Source organism: Primulina huaijiensis, chromosome 2, assembly GCF_012295235.1.
Source record: "Primulina huaijiensis isolate GDHJ02 chromosome 2, ASM1229523v2, whole genome shotgun sequence".
Classification (NCBI taxonomy): Eukaryota; Viridiplantae; Streptophyta; class Magnoliopsida; order Lamiales; family Gesneriaceae; genus Primulina; species Primulina huaijiensis.
In genome coordinates, this window is record NC_133307.1 from 26,356,598 (window position 1) to 26,374,770 (window position 18,173).

The 18,173-nt window shown below is 33.6% G+C and overlaps 3 protein-coding genes across 10 annotated transcripts; 2 read left to right on the forward strand and 1 right to left on the reverse strand.

The window, feature by feature from the left end:
• Window positions 1–24: 24 nt before the first annotated feature.
• LOC140971073 (phosphoinositide phosphatase SAC8) lies at window positions 25–8,365 on the forward strand. 5 transcript variants are annotated; one of them, XM_073433137.1, is made up of 20 exons: window positions 25–427; window positions 2,475–2,549; window positions 3,538–3,665; window positions 3,781–3,872; window positions 3,965–4,022; window positions 4,337–4,393; window positions 4,934–4,975; window positions 5,126–5,198; window positions 5,282–5,388; window positions 5,640–5,726; window positions 5,877–5,954; window positions 6,337–6,401; window positions 6,549–6,647; window positions 6,767–6,866; window positions 6,958–7,066; window positions 7,156–7,228; window positions 7,327–7,420; window positions 7,531–7,617; window positions 7,908–7,974; window positions 8,091–8,365. In XM_073433137.1, the coding sequence occupies exons 1-20, from the start codon at window positions 268–270 to the stop codon at window positions 8,216–8,218; spliced, it is 1,779 nt and encodes a 592-aa protein (XP_073289238.1). In that variant the 5' UTR covers window positions 25–267; the 3' UTR covers window positions 8,219–8,365. The 5 variants fall into 5 exon arrangements, 3 of the variants coding, with proteins under 3 accessions (XP_073289238.1, XP_073289239.1, XP_073289240.1); XR_012174247.1 differs by lacking the exons at window positions 7,156–7,228; window positions 7,327–7,420; window positions 7,531–7,617; window positions 7,908–7,974; window positions 8,091–8,365 and having other exon boundaries at window positions 6,759–6,866; XR_012174246.1 differs by lacking the exons at window positions 7,156–7,228; window positions 7,327–7,420; window positions 7,531–7,617; window positions 7,908–7,974; window positions 8,091–8,365 and having other exon boundaries at window positions 6,781–6,866.
• Window positions 8,366–8,513: 148 nt separating this feature from the next.
• Window positions 8,514–11,371, reverse strand: LOC140971074 (selT-like protein). Of its 3 annotated transcripts, XM_073433141.1 has the most exons (5): window positions 11,327–11,371; window positions 11,067–11,273; window positions 10,890–10,954; window positions 9,741–10,059; window positions 8,514–8,952 (listed from the first exon to the last, which is right to left on the reverse strand). In XM_073433141.1, the coding sequence occupies exons 2-5, from the start codon at window positions 11,238–11,240 to the stop codon at window positions 8,851–8,853; spliced, it is 660 nt and encodes a 219-aa protein (XP_073289242.1). In that variant the 5' UTR covers window positions 11,241–11,273; window positions 11,327–11,371; the 3' UTR covers window positions 8,514–8,850. The 3 variants fall into 3 exon arrangements, with proteins under 3 accessions (XP_073289242.1, XP_073289243.1, XP_073289241.1); XM_073433142.1 differs by lacking the exon at window positions 11,327–11,371 and having other exon boundaries at window positions 11,073–11,319; XM_073433140.1 differs by lacking the exon at window positions 11,327–11,371 and having other exon boundaries at window positions 11,067–11,312.
• A 3,993-nt stretch (window positions 11,372–15,364) lies between these two features.
• LOC140960824 (uncharacterized) lies at window positions 15,365–17,039 on the forward strand. Of its 2 annotated transcripts, none has more exons than XM_073419119.1 (2): window positions 15,365–16,356; window positions 16,598–17,039. In XM_073419119.1, the coding sequence occupies exons 1-2, from the start codon at window positions 15,525–15,527 to the stop codon at window positions 16,909–16,911; spliced, it is 1,146 nt and encodes a 381-aa protein (XP_073275220.1). In that variant the 5' UTR covers window positions 15,365–15,524; the 3' UTR covers window positions 16,912–17,039. The 2 variants fall into 2 exon arrangements, with proteins under 2 accessions (XP_073275220.1, XP_073275211.1); XM_073419110.1 differs by having other exon boundaries at window positions 15,366–16,356; window positions 16,595–17,037.
• Window positions 17,040–18,173: the final 1,134 nt, after the last annotated feature.

Genomic DNA, 18,173 nt, shown 5'->3' on the forward strand with positions numbered 1-18,173 from the left:
TATTATAATATTGAAAACATAGGACTCGAGATTTATTCTGTTAGATACTCTTTCATGAATGTTCAATGGTAGACAATAATTTTTGAAACAATATTCTCTTTCAGATCCGATTCATTTCTGTTCAATTTTGGTAATTAATCGGAGCGATTCCTTTCCGGAAGCATAATTATCCAATATTGATTTTGATTTCGCCTAAATTGTGTGCTTTCAATTGTCTACTCGTGGATTTACATCTGTTCTTCCTCGACTCTCGTAATCCTGAGGAAAATGGAGACCGAGAATCGGTCAAAATCGACGATTCATTTCAAGCTGTGGAGCGAAATGGAATTGCTAGAATTTGCGGATAAGTTCGTTATCAAATCTGTGGAATCTCCGGATCAAGGATTCTCGGTTAGTCGATCAGATGGAAGCATCATCAAGCTCCAAGGTTAGGTTTTCGCTGTGTTATTATTTTAAATTTCCTTGGCTAAGATTCGGGATGTGCTCTGCTGTTATTAATTTCGGAGCTATTGTATGTTAGTAATGCGGATCTCTTGTTATATAGTTTATTCAAAGTATCTTTTTTAGAGTTTTTACATGTAGGATTTGTTGTTATTGTTAGTGTAAATGTTGATCTTGCTCCTCTAAGCTCATTCCATTTTCTGTTTCGTTTAATTAGCATGTTCTGAAGCTGCTAAAGAGGAGACAAATGAAGTTGCATGATGTTGAAAAAGAACGAGATTTCTTTTGATACTAAAATTATACTTTGGTTACAAGATTTGTGTTGAGCAAACTTATATAACTATGGAAAAGGAAATTGTGTTATTATGCAAATGGTGTATCCTGATATCTTTTTTTTATAATTCTGATGTCTTTTTTTGAACTTTCGATGTTGTGTTGGCGTTGATAAGCATTTAAAATTCCGTTTTTTTAAAAGTATCGTGATGCAAATTTCTGTTAAAGATAAACTGTAAAACCCGAGATTTTGTAATATCGTGATCATATCAGTTTAATATCAGGTTAATAATTTGATGGTGTAATCTTGGATATTAATATTTAAATCATTCAGAATATAAGATTTGCTTTAAGGTTATCTAAGTTGTGTAGATAATTTTATCGTGTACAGAATTATAAAGCTCGAGGTTAAGATAATATTATCTATTTTAAAATTAAAAATTTGGTAGGAATAAATTTATCTCAATCTAAAGAATTAAAGAAGGAATTTTAAAAAAATAAGCAGATAAATATCTAAGATTTAAGTTAATGCTGAGATACCGGGATAAAAGATCAAGCAAGAGATAATAAAATCCCTAGAATTCGAAATCTAACAATATACACCATGAGATTTTCGAAAATTAGGTGGAAAAAAAAAAGAAGGAGATTTCGGATATCTACCTAGATCACGGATATATCAAGATTTTAGATTTGATTCACAGTTCAAACGCACTATCACGATAGCAGCCAACTCCTATAAATAGAAGGGCCCTAGTTTTCGAAAAATCACACCATATTTCATACCAAAATTTCGAAAATTCTCATCTAGTCTCCATAGGAATTTTCGAGCACAGCGAAGCGCTGCCGCCGTCCAACCGTTGAAGAGGAATTTTCGAAATTCCTGTGCAAGCAACCCTAATTATTCACGTAATTTTTGCATCAAGAATTTAAGGTAAGTGGGCAAAATTTTTTAAAGTTTTAAATTTTTGGGTTATGTGTTTTTCTTTTAAAGAAAAAAATGCGGTCGAACACCGTCTACGTTTTTTAAATCTTGTTACGTTTTGTGAAAACACTGTGAGGATTCCCTGAAAATGGGTGGAATTCCAACATATGGCCCTTAACAGTGGGATAGAACTGTTTTACGGCCTCGCCCCCTTAGAGGATTAAAACTTAGGGACTGACGTCAGTAAACCATGAAAGGTGAAAAATTGCAGTGTTAAAAATTATGAAAAGCATGCTGTAAATATATGTTATTTTCGAAAATATGAAATTTTTATGTGGTGTTCGATATTTCCCCCATTTACTGAGTATTCCCAAAATACTCACCCCTTACAACCTTTCCCAGATAAATCCGAAGAGCAGGTAGAAGAAGAAGAATCGGAACAATTTTGGGGATGGTGATTAGTAGACATGATTATTTTTTTAATTTTAGAAATTTAAAATTTTAGATTAGACGTTTCCGCAAATTTATTTTATTTCAGTTGTAAAGACAGTTGTTCTTTTTGAGGAGTTATGAATAATAAACTGGTTTTCGGTTTATACTATGCTACGAGGCTGGTTGTTTCAATTGTGTGATTGTTAAACAACGCCGGTGTCAAATCCCGAGTTTCGGGGCGTGACATAAACCACGCAGATGAGAGGTAAATGCAACTATAGAATGAATTGGGATCATTGTATGCAATATTTGGATCATTTCTTTTAGTCTTTGTTTTTCAAAATTAATCTCAACTGATGAGTTTTCACCTCAACTCATAGAGTCATTACATTTATTTTTGTTTCAGGTATTGACCCATCTGAAAGTCCTTCTAAAGTCTCAACTATATATGGGGTAGCCGGAACAATTAGGTTGCTTTCAGGTGCTGTATTTAACTGGATTTATGTTTGTTAATGATTTGATGCTTTAGTTACACACTGCATTAATGTCAGGATTACCGAAGTGGAAATATCCTCTGATATTGGTCATTTTAGTTGCATTGAGTTACTTTTTGCAGAAATAAGATTGTAACGGTTTTATGATGGATATATAGTCAATGCCATATTCAGGCGTTTAACTGATTAAAAACATAAGTGATTGAGAAATAAAGAAAAACACTTTACTGGTGTGGCAGGGGATATACCTTAATCACACACTTTTTGATGTCTACCTAATTGAAAGTTAATTATGGCAAATACTGAAAAGGTATTTCCATTTTATGCTACATGTTCAAAAGAAGTAATGATTAGGTTACTTTGGACAATTTAAAATTAAAATTTTTACGTTGTAAAAAAGAATGTTGAATATTTCAGAATGATGGCTCATGGACATACAGGAAAGGGACTTGATTGTTCCTTTACAAAATATTAAAGGCTTTATTGACATCCTTTGTCCTTACCAAATTCTAAAATTTTGAGGTTTCAGAGTTTTTGGGGATGGTGTCATCCTTGGACTGAAATATTTCTGTTACTTTCTTGTATCCTATATATATTTGGGGGTGTTACTAGGCATACTCCTCTACTTTCTAGTTTCTACATCTTCTCTCGTAGTAACAAATGCTCTTGTTGTAAGATGAGATGAGATGATAAGAGAAGAGAAGAGAAGAAGAAGAGAACTGTCAATGTTGCCAATCACATGTTCGAACAATGAAATTTTATTTATAAAGTAACAAGATGCCAAGGAGAATAATAATTCCCGACAAACCATGTTTCAGTAGATATTTTCTTGGTTTAAGTTCCTATTTTGTTATGTGAATCATTACAAGACCATTGGATGTGTAGTTCTACATATTTGATGATGTGTAATCAGTTTTTCTATTTCACCACTGACTTACGTGGGTAGCTGATTGGATGTGGTTTTTTTCCCCACAGGTATGCATGTTCTAGTTATAACTTCAAAGAAAGAAGTGGGAACTTATCTCGGGTTTCCTGTTTTCATGGTTACATCAATGAAGTTCTTATCATGCAATGAGGCTTCAAGATTCTTAACTAGTCAAGAAGTATGGTCGAACATCTCGAATGTTGATTCTCTTTAATTTACCCAACATGCAATACGACTTGTTTCCAGTTGACAATGTAAAAGGCTATAATCTAACAACTGCCATCTTTCTACAGAAAAGTGATGAGGATTACTTTATGAATCTTTTGAAAGTTGTGGAATCAACCAGAGGACTCTATTATTCTTATGAAACAGATATAACACTCAAGTACTATTTTATCCGTCTATCTTTTGGTGAAATATTTAAAAAATCAGGTGTATTTAAAAAATCAGGTGTATACAGCTAATAGCATTTATCAGCTTGCAGAGAAGGTTTAAACTGGCACAAGGATGGATGAGCAAACCAATTTGGAAGCAGGTATATAGTTTAAATAACAGATTTTACATCCTAATTTGCTGATGAATTCATTTCTTTTCATGTGGATAATATGAATAGATATAAAGCAATTTGTATGTAAATCTCTTGTAACACCGAATTTCACCTGGATGAATTTTTTGCATTCATTGTGCTATTGATTGCGTAAGAACCCAAGAACAAATGGGATCATTTATTTGAATTAATCAACTACGTTGGCCATGCTTCAGCATAAAGTTGTTTATTTAAATATGATTTAGTTTCCTTTTTCCTCATAGAACCAGTCTATAGTAGTTGAATTTTCCAGTAAATTGCAGGGAGATCCAAGATTTGTTTGGAATTGGAATGTAATAGAAGAACTTATCGAGAACAAGGTCAGAATCAATGCCCACTCTCATTGGCACTGGATATGTGATACAGATTGTATAATGCTATTTCTTTTTTGAAAGTTGTTCTATGATAATATTACATGTGTCTGAGCTTATATTTGGATTGATGGTTTTCAAATCCATGGATTTCAAATATATTTTTGTTATTTAAAGAAGTAAAATCATTGGCTTCAAATCCACCATCATATGTTTATATAAGGTTTCATGTTAATTAAGATGGATTCAAGTTCACCTAATAATGCTGTCATTTGAAATTCATTCTACTTTGTATAACTAATGTTTAAATGAGTAAGATATGCTTTAAGATTTTATTTATTATTTCATTGTTATCGATAAAACTATAATAAATATCTATGGATATCAAATCCATATCTCCAAATGCAACCTGAATTTATTTTATTGTCACTCACCTAGAAAACATTCCAGTTGCTTTATAGGAAAGCTATCTTGAATTATTTCATCTGCTGCTAAAATTAATTTATCTCACGGTGTTAGTTTCTTATTTGAAATTATTTCTTCTTGCAGTTGGATGGATTTATCATCCCCCTATTACAAGGAAATATCCTCGTCCTCAGCCTACCAACCCCCCCCCCCCCCCCCCCCCTCCTCTCTTATGTCTTTATTTGCCATCTCTAACTGTTAGATTGCGACCAACCAAAAAATTTGATTTTAGATAGAAATGTTTGAGTTTTACTTGACTACGACTCAAGCTTCCAGACTGGAGAGATGAAGCTGAAATATTCACCTGCTGTTATAAAATTAATTTCACGGAGGTGTACACGGCGACTAGGTACCTGCAAGAAAAATTAATTTAGTTTAATTGGATCTCTGCAACCTTGTTTGAGGTACAATAATATGGACTATTGTGTTTAGGGACGAGGATGTGGAGAAGAGGAGCCAATCTAGAAGGGGATGCTGCTAATTTCATAGAAACAGAGCAAGTTCTGGAATTTGAAGGTTATAAATCCTCTTTTATACAGGTTTGTTTCAGTTCTTACATGCTTTCAAGTGGAAGGCATCTACTACCATATTCTCCTAATATTGAATCTGATGTAATAACCACCCGATTAAATGGAAGGACTACATATTTGACTCATATAACCACCTTTTTCACTCCACAAGCTATTGATGATTTGACACATGCTAATCTTGTAAAGTTCTGCAACGCACACCAAATATTTGCTGCATTTCAACTGTTAGAAGCAAGTTCATATGAAATTGTGGCTCTCAGGTTCGGGGGTCAATTCCACTACTCTGGGAGCAGATTGTTGATTTGAGCTATAAACCACGCCTCAACATTATTAGCCATGAGCAGAAGGTATGTGCATAAATGCCTTATGAATTTTCTAATTAAACTTACGTACGTTGTGAAATTTACTTATTCAACTGCTCTGTAATTTCTTTTCATTTTTGGTGTTGTGACCTGATTGGTGTGTTCTTGATTTTAATTTATATGTTGTAATTTCAGTCAAAAGTTGTGGAGCGTCATTTTAATGATCTATTGCAAAGATACGGAGGATGTGTTGCGGTTGATCTGACAGATAAGGTTGGATTTTTGTGGATTCCCTCTCAGGCATCGAATATTGCGGATACAATAAGATTTGTTTGTTTATTGTTGTGTTCTGTCATATCCAAAATCATAAACTTTTCACCAGACAAATCTTTTCTCAATCAACCCTATTAGATTAATGCTTAGTTCTGTGATAACGATATACTTTCTATTAGTCAATTAGTTGTTTGAATGAGTGACAATATAGTTTGCATACTCTGGTAATTACCTCAGATGAAGTTATCCTGCTGATGTTTTAGGGGTAACTACACTTCTTGTTGATCCGTATTTTGCATTGTAAAGTCTTCCGATTCCTAGCCTATATTATAGAAAAATTGTGCTGGCCAACTTCTCCTAAGTCCATGTTTTGATCTTGTAGCAAGGTGATGAAGGCTCGTTAAGTGCAGCTTACGCAGAAGAAATGCAAAAGCTTCCTACCGTAAGGTGGGTTGAAAACATGGAAAACTTTAGTTTTTTAAAAGAATAAAAATCTTTATTTCAGTTTCAATTTGAGCTTGATATTACCGTGTTGATATTGCATCCAAATTTGGTAGCTCACTAGTGAATTATATTTACATATTGTTTCTCCAGATATGTTTCATTTGACTTCCACCAAGCTTGTGGCAATGGGAGGTTCGATAATATACAACTTCTGTACGACGAAGTTTCGGAAGACTTTGAGAAGCAAGGGTGAGAACTGTCTTTGTTAACATGGTACTTTTTCGTTTTTCCGGAAATGGGTGCTCATCAATTTTATCATTTTGATTCTTCTTAGTACTCTTTTAATACTTGCTATTCCAGCTGAGCAGATACTTCCTTCTAGATTTTGAAGGGAAGATTCTGGCAGAACAAGGGGGAGTAATTAGGTCTAACTGCATTGATTGCCTTGACAGAACAAATGTTACACAGGTCAATATATCAATTTCTTTTTTAGTTGATTGCGAGCAATCAAGCATCTTTTCCAATATTTGCAAATGATATGTTTGATTTTCACTTGCAGAGCTACCTTGCTCGGAAGTCTTTAAATCTTCAACTGCAGAGAGTTGGTTTATTTTCATCAACTGATTGTATTTCAATGTTTAGTGAAGATTTTGAAATCTTCAAAACTTGTATGGACTACAGATAATCAATACTGGCATGATTAATTATGAGTAGAATTTGTTTTTGCTTGAGCTTAACCTTGTGTTATCTGTAACAGTATGGGTGGACCAAGGTGATGAGATAAGCCTTGAGTACTCTGGTACTCATGCACTGAAACGTGACCTTGTGAGGTAACAACTGAAAATTGTTATTTTTGCGATGCTGTGTCATGTTTATCAAGCGAGTGAATATAGTCTAGAGCCTTATATTTTTTCTTCTTCTGTTGCAGATACGGAAAGCAGACAATGGCAGGTATCATCAAAGATGGGATGAGTGCCATCTCAAGATATTATTTAAACAATTTTCAAGATGGAGTTCGACAGGCAAGCTAACTAAAGTGTTATTCGGTCATCAACTATTCTATTTACTTACCAAAAGGTTCAAGTATTTAAATCTAGAATAGATTTTAAGAAAAGCATAATGTACAACACAGGATGCGATTGATCTTATTAGTGGCCGCTACACTGTGAACAGAAATGGTCGCTCCCCTTTCCAGAATAAAGGATTTGATTCCCTCTCGGTAAGACAATACCTCTTCTGCAAATTATCTTCAACTAAGGTTTCATGGAAAGGCGTCTTTTTGCATCGGTTTTAGTTAGTCATATTGTTCTATGACAGTAAGATTTATTTTAACCGCACGATTCACTGTGTGTATTTGTTTATTGTTGCATATGAATTTCATGAGTAAAAGGTGCGTGCACGTCTCAATGGCGAATGTTACTCACAAATGCCTCCCTTTCTTTTGTCTTGCATATTGTTTTTTCAACCTTGCTGATTGAATCCTTTACTTTCCTCCATTAAAAACTACAGTATCTTCCAGTCGCATCAGCTTTAGTAATCGGAGGCTTGACGGTGACATCAATCACATTAAATCAAGGTATTTTAACATATTTATCATATCATGAAATGATATCTACAACTCTAAAGTAGTTTTAGCGTCTGTCCTGCCATGTTTACTTTTTTTACTTTTTATTTTTTATTTTTTTTTTGCAGCGGGACGAAATGCACAGCACATTCTATCTTCTATTATCTGTGCTGGTGTAACTGCTGGATTGATGTCAATAATTAAATCAAATGGAAGACAAATTTGTTCAAAGCCACGCTTGTGTGGTCTCTTGTAGGCTACTCAATTTCATAAACATCGTATTTTTTTTCTTTTAAAGAATAAAAATTGTATATTTTGTGATGCACAATCCGGGAGTAAATTAAATTAAAGCAAAAAAAATTCGAAATATGTGCATTATGGAAACTGAAAATCTGGACTGCCAAATATCAGTTTGAGTTCTCTACTAGTGTTCATCTATTTGATAATGCATGGAGTTATACGATGTAATATACATTTTCCTGTTGTCTCGAGTGAAACTGATGCAATATAAAAAGATAGTTTATATTGCAAAAAATTGTAGGGAACAAAAGTAACAAACAAACCTAGTTTATAGATCATGGCGCCCCAAAATCTCCACATTTTAAATACAATTCAATGAAAAAAGGACTAATAAATAGTGTGACGTGTCAACTAGATTTGTATCAGACAAACTTTACTTAGAATTTTGTAGTCTTTGTTCTGTGAACAAGTTAACGAACAACTCACACAGATGAGTCTCCTAGAAGAAGCGTACCCCTTCGGACAAGTTCATTAACGTAAACAAAATCATAGCTTCTAAAGGAACTTTAATTTCTTTTTGGTTGGCTGCGCTTTTAAATCCGAAAGCATACTACCTCTGACCGCAATCTTCTAGGACCAACACCCTCGTTAAAGGGCTCCCATCACTCTGGAATTTGCAATCCTTCTGCCAACAAGATCTTTCAGCTCAATTTCACCAGGGAACCTGCTCTCCTTTAGCTTTGAGAACACCTGCATTGAAACAGATGATGAGCAGAAAAAAGAAGAAAAAATCATTTATCTACACAGTACAAGGAGCATTTGAGGCCTTGAACAGACAGACTGGCACAACAACCCACACTTAAAATTCACAGTCGAAGCATTAGATGTTTGGGCGCTGCAATTTATCTAGTCATAAGGCACTGTAAACGAACTCATACAGACCAGAATGAGTGCTACAATTTATCTACTCGTATATGAACTGCAAACAATCTGCGACTACTGTACTCTCGGTGCACGCAAAAACTAGAGCTCTTTGCTAAGAGAATCACCTTTTTCTAAGCTAAAAGAAACACTTGAAAGATGATAGGGCAGTGCACGAACAGATTGGAATGCAACGATTTTGTTTAAGCTTAAAGAAATCACTTGTGTTATCATAGTGTATTGCACGAAGAGATTGGAACAGAAAAAATATCTGCCACCATTGACGGGCAACATTTAAATAGAACCAACATCTTAAATGTTATTTTTTACCGGTAAGAACACACTTGACCCTTTTAGTCTCACAAAATGACATCAAGAACAGCTGTACAGAAGATTCCATATTTTAATCTTAATTCACTTATCATATGCAACGCAAGCATGGTCAAACACAATTATACCTTTCAGCTATACAAATATGTGTTAATCTTGAAAAAAAGATCCATTAATTTTAACTCAAGCATCATATGCAACAACATGCAAAGTTACACAAGCAACGAGAAAATGAAGTTGAAAACAAAAGTTTGACACAAGTATAGATAAAAAGAGAGGAATAGTACCAGTTCACCATTACAATACACTTCAAAAGCACCTGAACTCTGCAGGAAGGATTGAAGGAAGTTTCCAAGTAGCCAAATGCTTGCCATACTTCCAAATCTATTTGCTCGCATGGAATAGTACCATTGAGGGGGTGCAGCAAATCCAAGACGAGGGAATATTTGCTCTCCAACCACTATAATTCCAATTGCACCAAATTGAACAATCGGTACAACTTTGCTCAACAAGCGTTTTAGTAGAGGAGGCGGGTAATTGGCAAGAACAACGTGCATTCCAGGAAACTGACTTTCCAACATGTTCTTCATAGTCACTGCTGTCCCTCTGAGAAAACAAAAGTAGCATAATGTAACTCTACACTACCCTAAAAGCATGTTCTATTTGCTTTTTGAACATATCAAACAAATAGCACTTTCTTTTTCTCAAAATATAATCAAAACTTAAAAAGCATATTCGATTCACATTCAAATAATCATACCAGGCACAATATAGAACGCAAACAGTGAGAAAAAGCATGCATCTAATCTGCAGCCTTGTTTATATGATTTTAAGTAAATAGAGAAAGAAGTAAAAAAGAAATTTCTTTAGTCATTAGGTGTGAAAGATTGTTCCAAATGTAACACAATCACATTATACACATTACAGGTAGTAGAATGATACTGGAATTCTCTTTCCCTTCTTTTCTCTGAGTTCTTCCCCAATTCCCGTTCAATTTATCTCCCTCTTCTTCAATTCAAAGGAGCAACGAGAGTGAATTATCAATCAATTATATTTGACAGAGAAGGAACATACCATATATTAACTCAATACATTTAAGCTGGGTAAGACTTGTTTTTAAAAGAAAAACTTCATAAAAAATTTAAAAAAAAAATCTGATTGAGGCTCTGTCCACCCCTATTGGCCTATATAAAAAGCAATTAGTCATTTTAACCTTACCGCCCAAAAATGGGTGTCACCACAAAAATTCTCAACAAAGGCTTGCAGTCAAAAAATACACAAAAGCCTTTATTTTTAAAAGAAAACATGTCTCACAACAAAAAAAGAATGAACAAATTTACCAAAAGAATATGAGCGAAGTCAAGGAACTACACAGTTTAACCAACAAAATTAACATAACAATCAATCGCCATAATAAGAAAAAGGTAAACACATACCTATAGGAGCAAGAAGAACAAAAGTCGATGCTTACAGTATTCCCGTAACCAATCCCACCATCTTTCTGCCAAAATAAAAACATTAATTAAAACTCGATACTCTTATAATCTAACAAAGATTTCAACTTTCTCGACGAACTCTTAAAAAATCGAAGAAATTCAGGAAAATATATGTACTTGAACCTGAGTCGGGAACTCGAGAGGCGGTGGTTGCTGTTGGATCAGTGGCCGTGAATCGGATGCGTGGCGGTGGGCGGCGGGTTTAGGAGGCGGCGGAGCGAAGAGCTGGATGATGTCGGAACAGAAGAGGAAGAGGGGTAGACCCACCAGAAGAAGTTGAGTTCGATCCATGTTTTCGCCGGAGCTCTGATCGATCGAGAACGATGAAAAAGAAGAATACTTAAATAATACAAAAAAAAAATCAAATAATTAATTTTTGAAAAAGAATTTATTAAGGAGCAGGGGTTTCAAACCCACCCGGTCCCCTTGGATTTATTATAAAATTTTATTTATATTTTGATAAATTTTGTTATTTTCATTATTTAAATAAAAAACTTAATAATATTTATAAAAACAATAACAATAATGATAATAAATCATATTATATAAATTAAAAATAATAACAGTAATGATGTTAAAAACTTTAAAATTAACAACGATAATAATATTATCAAAATTAGCGATTAACTAGAATATAACCTACCCGGGTGGTTTCGTCCTCCCTTTCCTTAGGTCGTGGGATCGAGTCTACAATAAAAAAAACCAGTGATCGACAAATTTTATGAGTAAAATCAAAATGATCGGCAAAATCTATTCATTCCAAACTTAAAATCAAACTAACCAAACCGACGATTTTAATTTGTATTCAATTGAACAAATTTTTGGGAAAATATTTTAAAAACAAAATGTTTTATTTTAAACATCTAATAAAAGTGAATATAAAAATATTGAAGCTTAAGTTTACTCGGTTTAACCAATTTTTCTTTATAAAAACAACCGAAATCAAACTAAATAAATTTGTTAAAATCAAAAGCTTATTATTAGACCAAAAGTTATTATTGTTAGTCAATATAAAAATGTATTTTTTTATACTCCTGACAATGCATAGTGCACATACTTGGGTGCTAATGGGTTGGGCTGTTAGGCATAGATAGTTTCTTTTACGACCCACATATCGAACCAGATCGAGTAGGCAACATCGACAGTTTGACGTAAGAGAATTTCAAAGGAGGTCACTCATCACAATACTACTATCATACATTTATTCTTAACCCAACATTCTCCCCAGAAGTATATAAATATGCTTCTTGGGAGACTTTAATCATGGACCTTGCTCTGATACTAATTGTTAAGATCAAACGTTCACCACTAAATCAAAAGTTATAGTTGTTAGCTAAGACACTATTTTATTTATTTATACTCGTGACAACATATAATGCACATACTTATGTGCTAATGGGTCGAGCAGCTAGGCCATGAGTTTGAGAAGGTGTGTGTCTATCTGTTGATGTTGTCTCATATCTTTTGGATATCAGTTTTATCATTTTTCTACTGCTGATCATGTTCCCAACAGAGACAATATTATCCGTTAAGATCTAGGGTCATTCTTTTACGGCTCATCTAGTTCCATCACCAATATCTTTAATTAGGTTCAAGGAGTATCCGGATTATCCAACAGAAGAATTCAAACTTGATTTAGTCTCGAAAATATAATTAAATATGTACTAATTTGATAATTTCAAACACGATAATATTCTTGTAACCTTTGCCCCACATTTTTAGAAAATATGTTGAAAATTGTTATATTTTATACAATAAATTAGTTGATTAGTTGGCTTCCACATAATTGGTCACTATCAGCAAACAATAAATAACATTAATGGGGTATCCCGATATTGTAAAATTTATTTTCTAATTGTATGAAATGATTATTTAAATTATTAATTTTTGTTAGTTTTTTTAGAGATGTATGATGCAGATTTGATGTTTAATTATCTGTTCGTCCACTCAATATTCAAATTACGAAATAAATCAAAGTAAAGTGGACCACGAATGTTTTCAACCTAAGTCGATAATTTTTCAAATTTTTAAATCATCTATCACCTGTAACATAAAAACTATTTAAAAAACAATTTTCAATTTTTTTTAAAAAAAATTTTCGATTTATGGGAGGGGTACACTAGATTAATACTAATCTATACAAAATCTTCTACAAATTCCAATGCTAATTATATAATTTTCTAGGATCACTCGGAATCGCAGATTCGCAATCTTTTGTCGTTCTTCATAGCTTCGGAGGTCGTATAATCTGCTGTCATATTTTGTTCCATATATATGTATATGATGCAAATTAACTTCATTTGGAAATGAAAATGTGACACTTATCTGAAGGGTTTAGTGTTTATGGATGAACAATCTCCTCCAACTTAATCCATTTGACCACTATTTCTGAATCAACTGCAAGCCTGACTCTCTTATACACAACTTCCAAGTGAGTTATAGCCCAAAGCTCCGCCTCCTCGACTGTGCAACAACCAATACTACGCATGAACCCTGAAACCCATTCTCCCTGCTCAGTGCGCAGAATTCCGCCTCCTCCAGACTTGGTGTTATTTTGCGTCAAACAACCATCCACATTTAAGGCAATCCATACCGTTGGTGGAGGGATCTATCGTAGTCGTCTAGTGGTATACTGTATGTTGTCCCCTCCCATTGCACTTCTGGAGTCGAAGGCTCTTTTAATCTCATATGATTGCTCCCTGATCCATCCAGCTAACTTTAAAACCAATCCGAGTCTCTTTTTTTTTCAAAATTTTATTTTAATATAATCACTAGATTTTAATCCAAAATTATTTATAACAAAAAAATTTCAAGTAGCTTATATTAAATTTTATTTGGGAAAATTATATTAGTTTTAAATTTTTTATTAAAGAAATTTATTGTTTAAATTTGATATCATTACCAAATATGGTGTTGGGCAAATGCTCACCTTTGACATATTGAAGGTAAGCTTTAACTAATTTATTTCATCATAATGTAAGTGATAAATACATCAAACGAAGCTCATGGATCAAACTTAATTATTAAATAACATTCAATAAGTATTAAACACAAGATTTTGGATTATCTTGAATGTAATAAATTTTATCAATAAAAGGTCAATATTTCCTTTTTTATGGATTATCTTGAATGTAATAAATTTTGTCAATAAAAGATCAATATCCCCTTTTTTACTCCTCTTGCTTCCCTTTTCCTTTTAATAATGAACAAATTCCAATCTACCAATTGTCATGCCTTTTTCAAGTTAGTCTATCATTCACAAGGAATAATTCTGGAAATTTTTGTTATATCACAACATCATTTGATCAGGTGTGTCTTTCACATTTTAACAGAAATCGACTTCATATGTAAAATAGAAAAATCCACCTTTTTCCTCAACAGTTTATTAACTTTTCATTCATCCAATTACTACTAAAAAAGTGTTTGCAATTGATAAAAAAAAAAATAATTCTTGACTCAAAGCCTTAAAAAATATAATACCAAATTATATGTGCGTGTGAAAACTTATGATTCTGGAGGCTGAACCCAAAAGTCAAAAACTGCAGAGAAGGAATAAATCAACATTACTTGTTATTCATTTAATAGGCTGTCGGTCCGTATACTTCCATTATTTTTCCAATTTTAGCTTTCATTCGCCCATATTTATGTACATGGTGGCTGTCTTCCACCCTCCTTTTATTCCATTTTGACTCTCTCTCACACACACACACACACACACACATATATATATATAATAGATCTCAATAATATGACATTGAATTGAAAATATTGCGAGGAAGCNCTTGATTATTCAAAAATACGTATTAGTACAATAACATCATTTATCTTGCACTTTTCACCATCTTTTCCTAAAGTGTTAGATTGCCTTAGACATTTCGTGACGTTCATTGTCATGTCAGAAATATACAATATCACATCAATGTTCATTTTTAAATAAAAAAAAACAAAACAAAACAAAAGTACAACTAATCAAGTTTATTATACTGAAATTTACTCTCTGATTGATTAGAAATCAAATTTCAATTTTTAAGCCAAGGACAGATCCCATTTGTGATTAAATCTAAGTATTTTCCCGACAGAAAATTTTTAAAATGATGTAGTTTATCTATAAATTTTTTTTTATAAAATTGATTAAATATTACTGAATATGAAATCGTAATTACTCCGCTAATTCGAGCCAAATTTCAGAAGTAATTTTACAATCTTCTTATGATATCGCGCAGAAGAATTAAGATGCTATGATTGAGTCTGTATAGAATTCTATGTACTTTAATAGTGTGTACGATTTAGAGCACAATATCATAAAATTTAATTTTAATTTAACAAAGAAATAAACAGAAGATTCCATGCAAGTGTGAATCCAAAGGCAAAAGTCTTGGCATCTTCCCGGATAAAATAATAATCCATTCCATCCCATCAATTCTCACTACCCAAATACCCTCCAATAATTCTTCAGATTTCCATTTCATTCATTCATTAATTAAATCCAAATATAGCTCCACTTTTTTCGAATTCCAAACACCCAACAGATTCATTATCTCATTGTGTGTAAATTCTCTCTGAACAATTGCAGCAATGAAAGGTAGTTCAGCAAATAATCCTACTTCGACCAAATGCTTCTCCGGCTTTCTGCGCAGCTTGCTGTGCACTGGAAGCCTGCCGACACACCCGTCGGACCAGCTCAATATCGAATTGAACACGACGCAAATCGATTGTCGGAACCCGGAAAAATCTTCAGAATCTGAGGCTAATCATGGGAAACAAGCTACTGCATCGTTAAAACCAGGAGTCGTGGCAAGATTAATGGGGCTGGAATCGCTTCCAGCGAGCCCTTTACCTTCGAGGCAGAAAACTCTGGGTTCTTACTTCAGAAGCAGGTCGGTGAACTCCATCGATTTTCTCTCGCAATTTGATCCAGTAAAGCAAGCGTGTCACCGCCGGCACAGGAGGGTTAGAACTTCTGTTTCGTTCAGAGAAGTCCCTTCGAGTCTTTTCGTACTGGACGATAAATTTAGTGTAGTTTTCCCATTAGACGAAGTAGATGAAACTGGAGCATGCGAAGAAGATCAGCTGCAGCTTGTAGCAAGAAAGTCAAGCGTGATTTACGAGAAAAGGAAAATGGAGAAGAGGGCAAGAGGAAAATCAAGAAATGGTGAAAACTTTGAGGAGAGAACAGTAAACAAGAAGCTGCCTGCAGGTAGAAAAATGGAGACCCGGGAAGGAAGCAGATCAGCAGTTTGTGCCAAGTCTCAGAAGAAGGATTTTAATGGAAAAACTAGCGTAAATTTGAGGGAAAAAAGGGCAGTGATCAACAAACCAGCAATGGATTCTAGGCCAACTATGAAGCAAGTGAAGAAGAAAAAAGTGCATGGTGTCAAGAAAATACACCCTGAACCAACAGGAAGAGGTAAAAATGGGTCTTCATCGATCGGTTAATTAGCCAAAATTTGATCGTAACACGACCAGTTTTTTTGAAGTGCCGAATGTCCGACACCATTTCAATATTATGTTAGAAACTACAAAAAACAAAAACAATATTTTTTTCTAATTTCACCCCAAGCGATAATGTATTTTGCGTCAAAATTCTTGTTCCATCATGGAAAAAATAGATGGTAATTTATTTTTCTCTTGATTTCATGTCCAAGAAGCGTCGCACGAAATATGTTCGAATAAACACTATTCGTCAGCCCAAAGGCTCACGAAGAATGGAGAAATCAGGGCAATCAGCAAGAGCAAAACTGAGAAGAGATCAAGAAATCATGAGTGGACAAATATTTTCGAACAAGTTTTCAAGTTGACCCAAGAAAGTGCGGACGAGATCGATTGTGATTGGACGTACGGCCAGATTTCGAAGTTGGAAGATTTTGAGGATATATGTGGCCAATTTGGGGGACAAATTCTTGAAGTGTTGTTGACTCAGACTGTACAGGAATTAGTTCTACTTATAGAATTTTCTACGTAATTAAAAAGTGTAGAGATCGTATGAAAAAAGCAACGGTACAATGATTTGATATATACTTTTGGTTAAATGAACGAAAAGAGCAATAAAAAGGGAAGGGAGGACGTACAAAATTTATATTTGCAGGATTTGATTGTGTTTGGTTCCATTAATTTAGAATTTAGAATTTGATTTGATAATTAAATACAATATTATTTGCAGGACGTGCAAAATGTAATTTAGAATTTGATTTGATAATTAAATACAATATTATTTAATATTAAAAAAATTATATTGGCTCATGAAATAAGATGATGAAAAATGTACCAAACGCATGGTAAGACTTAGTAACGAGCACCATTAATTGGTTAGTGGAATATGAAGATGAAAAATATATAATATAACGATGATAAATCAAGATTATAATTTATACTAATTCTAATCCTCAGTTTATCACATAAATTTTATACAATGTCTTGGAGTATATTTTTGTTTATTAATAATGGATGTAAATCTACGTTTTATTTAAATTTTATAATTATATTGAAGTACTGTTATTAATAGAAAAGAACGATGAAAATATTATTTGCCAATATCAGGTAGTAAGCATGCAAATAAAAGAATTAAGCTAATGCTACAGCGTATCGGAAGTTTTCTGACCATTCACATTACATTATTTAAATTATAAAATTAAACCGACACATATAAAAAAAATATAAATTTCAAACATTTCATCAATTAAAAATTATATCATATTTCTCCCAAATATACATATATTTTTTTCACTAATAATTTGTTTATTCTTGTGAAAACAGGGGAAAACACCCCATGCATTGAAGATAACTCCGTGTTCTTGCAAGCATTTGAGCACCGATGAATCAGGATAAATCTTCCCTTTGAGAAGAAGAGGAGGGTCCATGATTTCTTCTAGCTGCCCTTTCTTTATCCAAGTCATTCCTCAGTCAGCCAAGCTAACTTTACCTCTGCCAACAGATTGATCAATAACCGGCCTTGCACATAATACCTCAACCCGGAAAGAGTACACATCCGTTTTTTGTGATACTTGTAAGCATCTGCAGTATTCCGGATCGAGATATCCAAAGCTGCCTTTTACATCAGCACTCACGTGAGTTTGATCGAGAGAGCGGAATTTCGAAAGCCCTAAATCTTCAATTTTAGCCACATAATTTTCATCAAGTAAAATGGGTCATAGCCAAGAATCTAGTCGGGCCATTAAGGAAGGGCCGTGCCTATGTGTTGGCTTCATTGGGCTTTAGTCTGGGCAA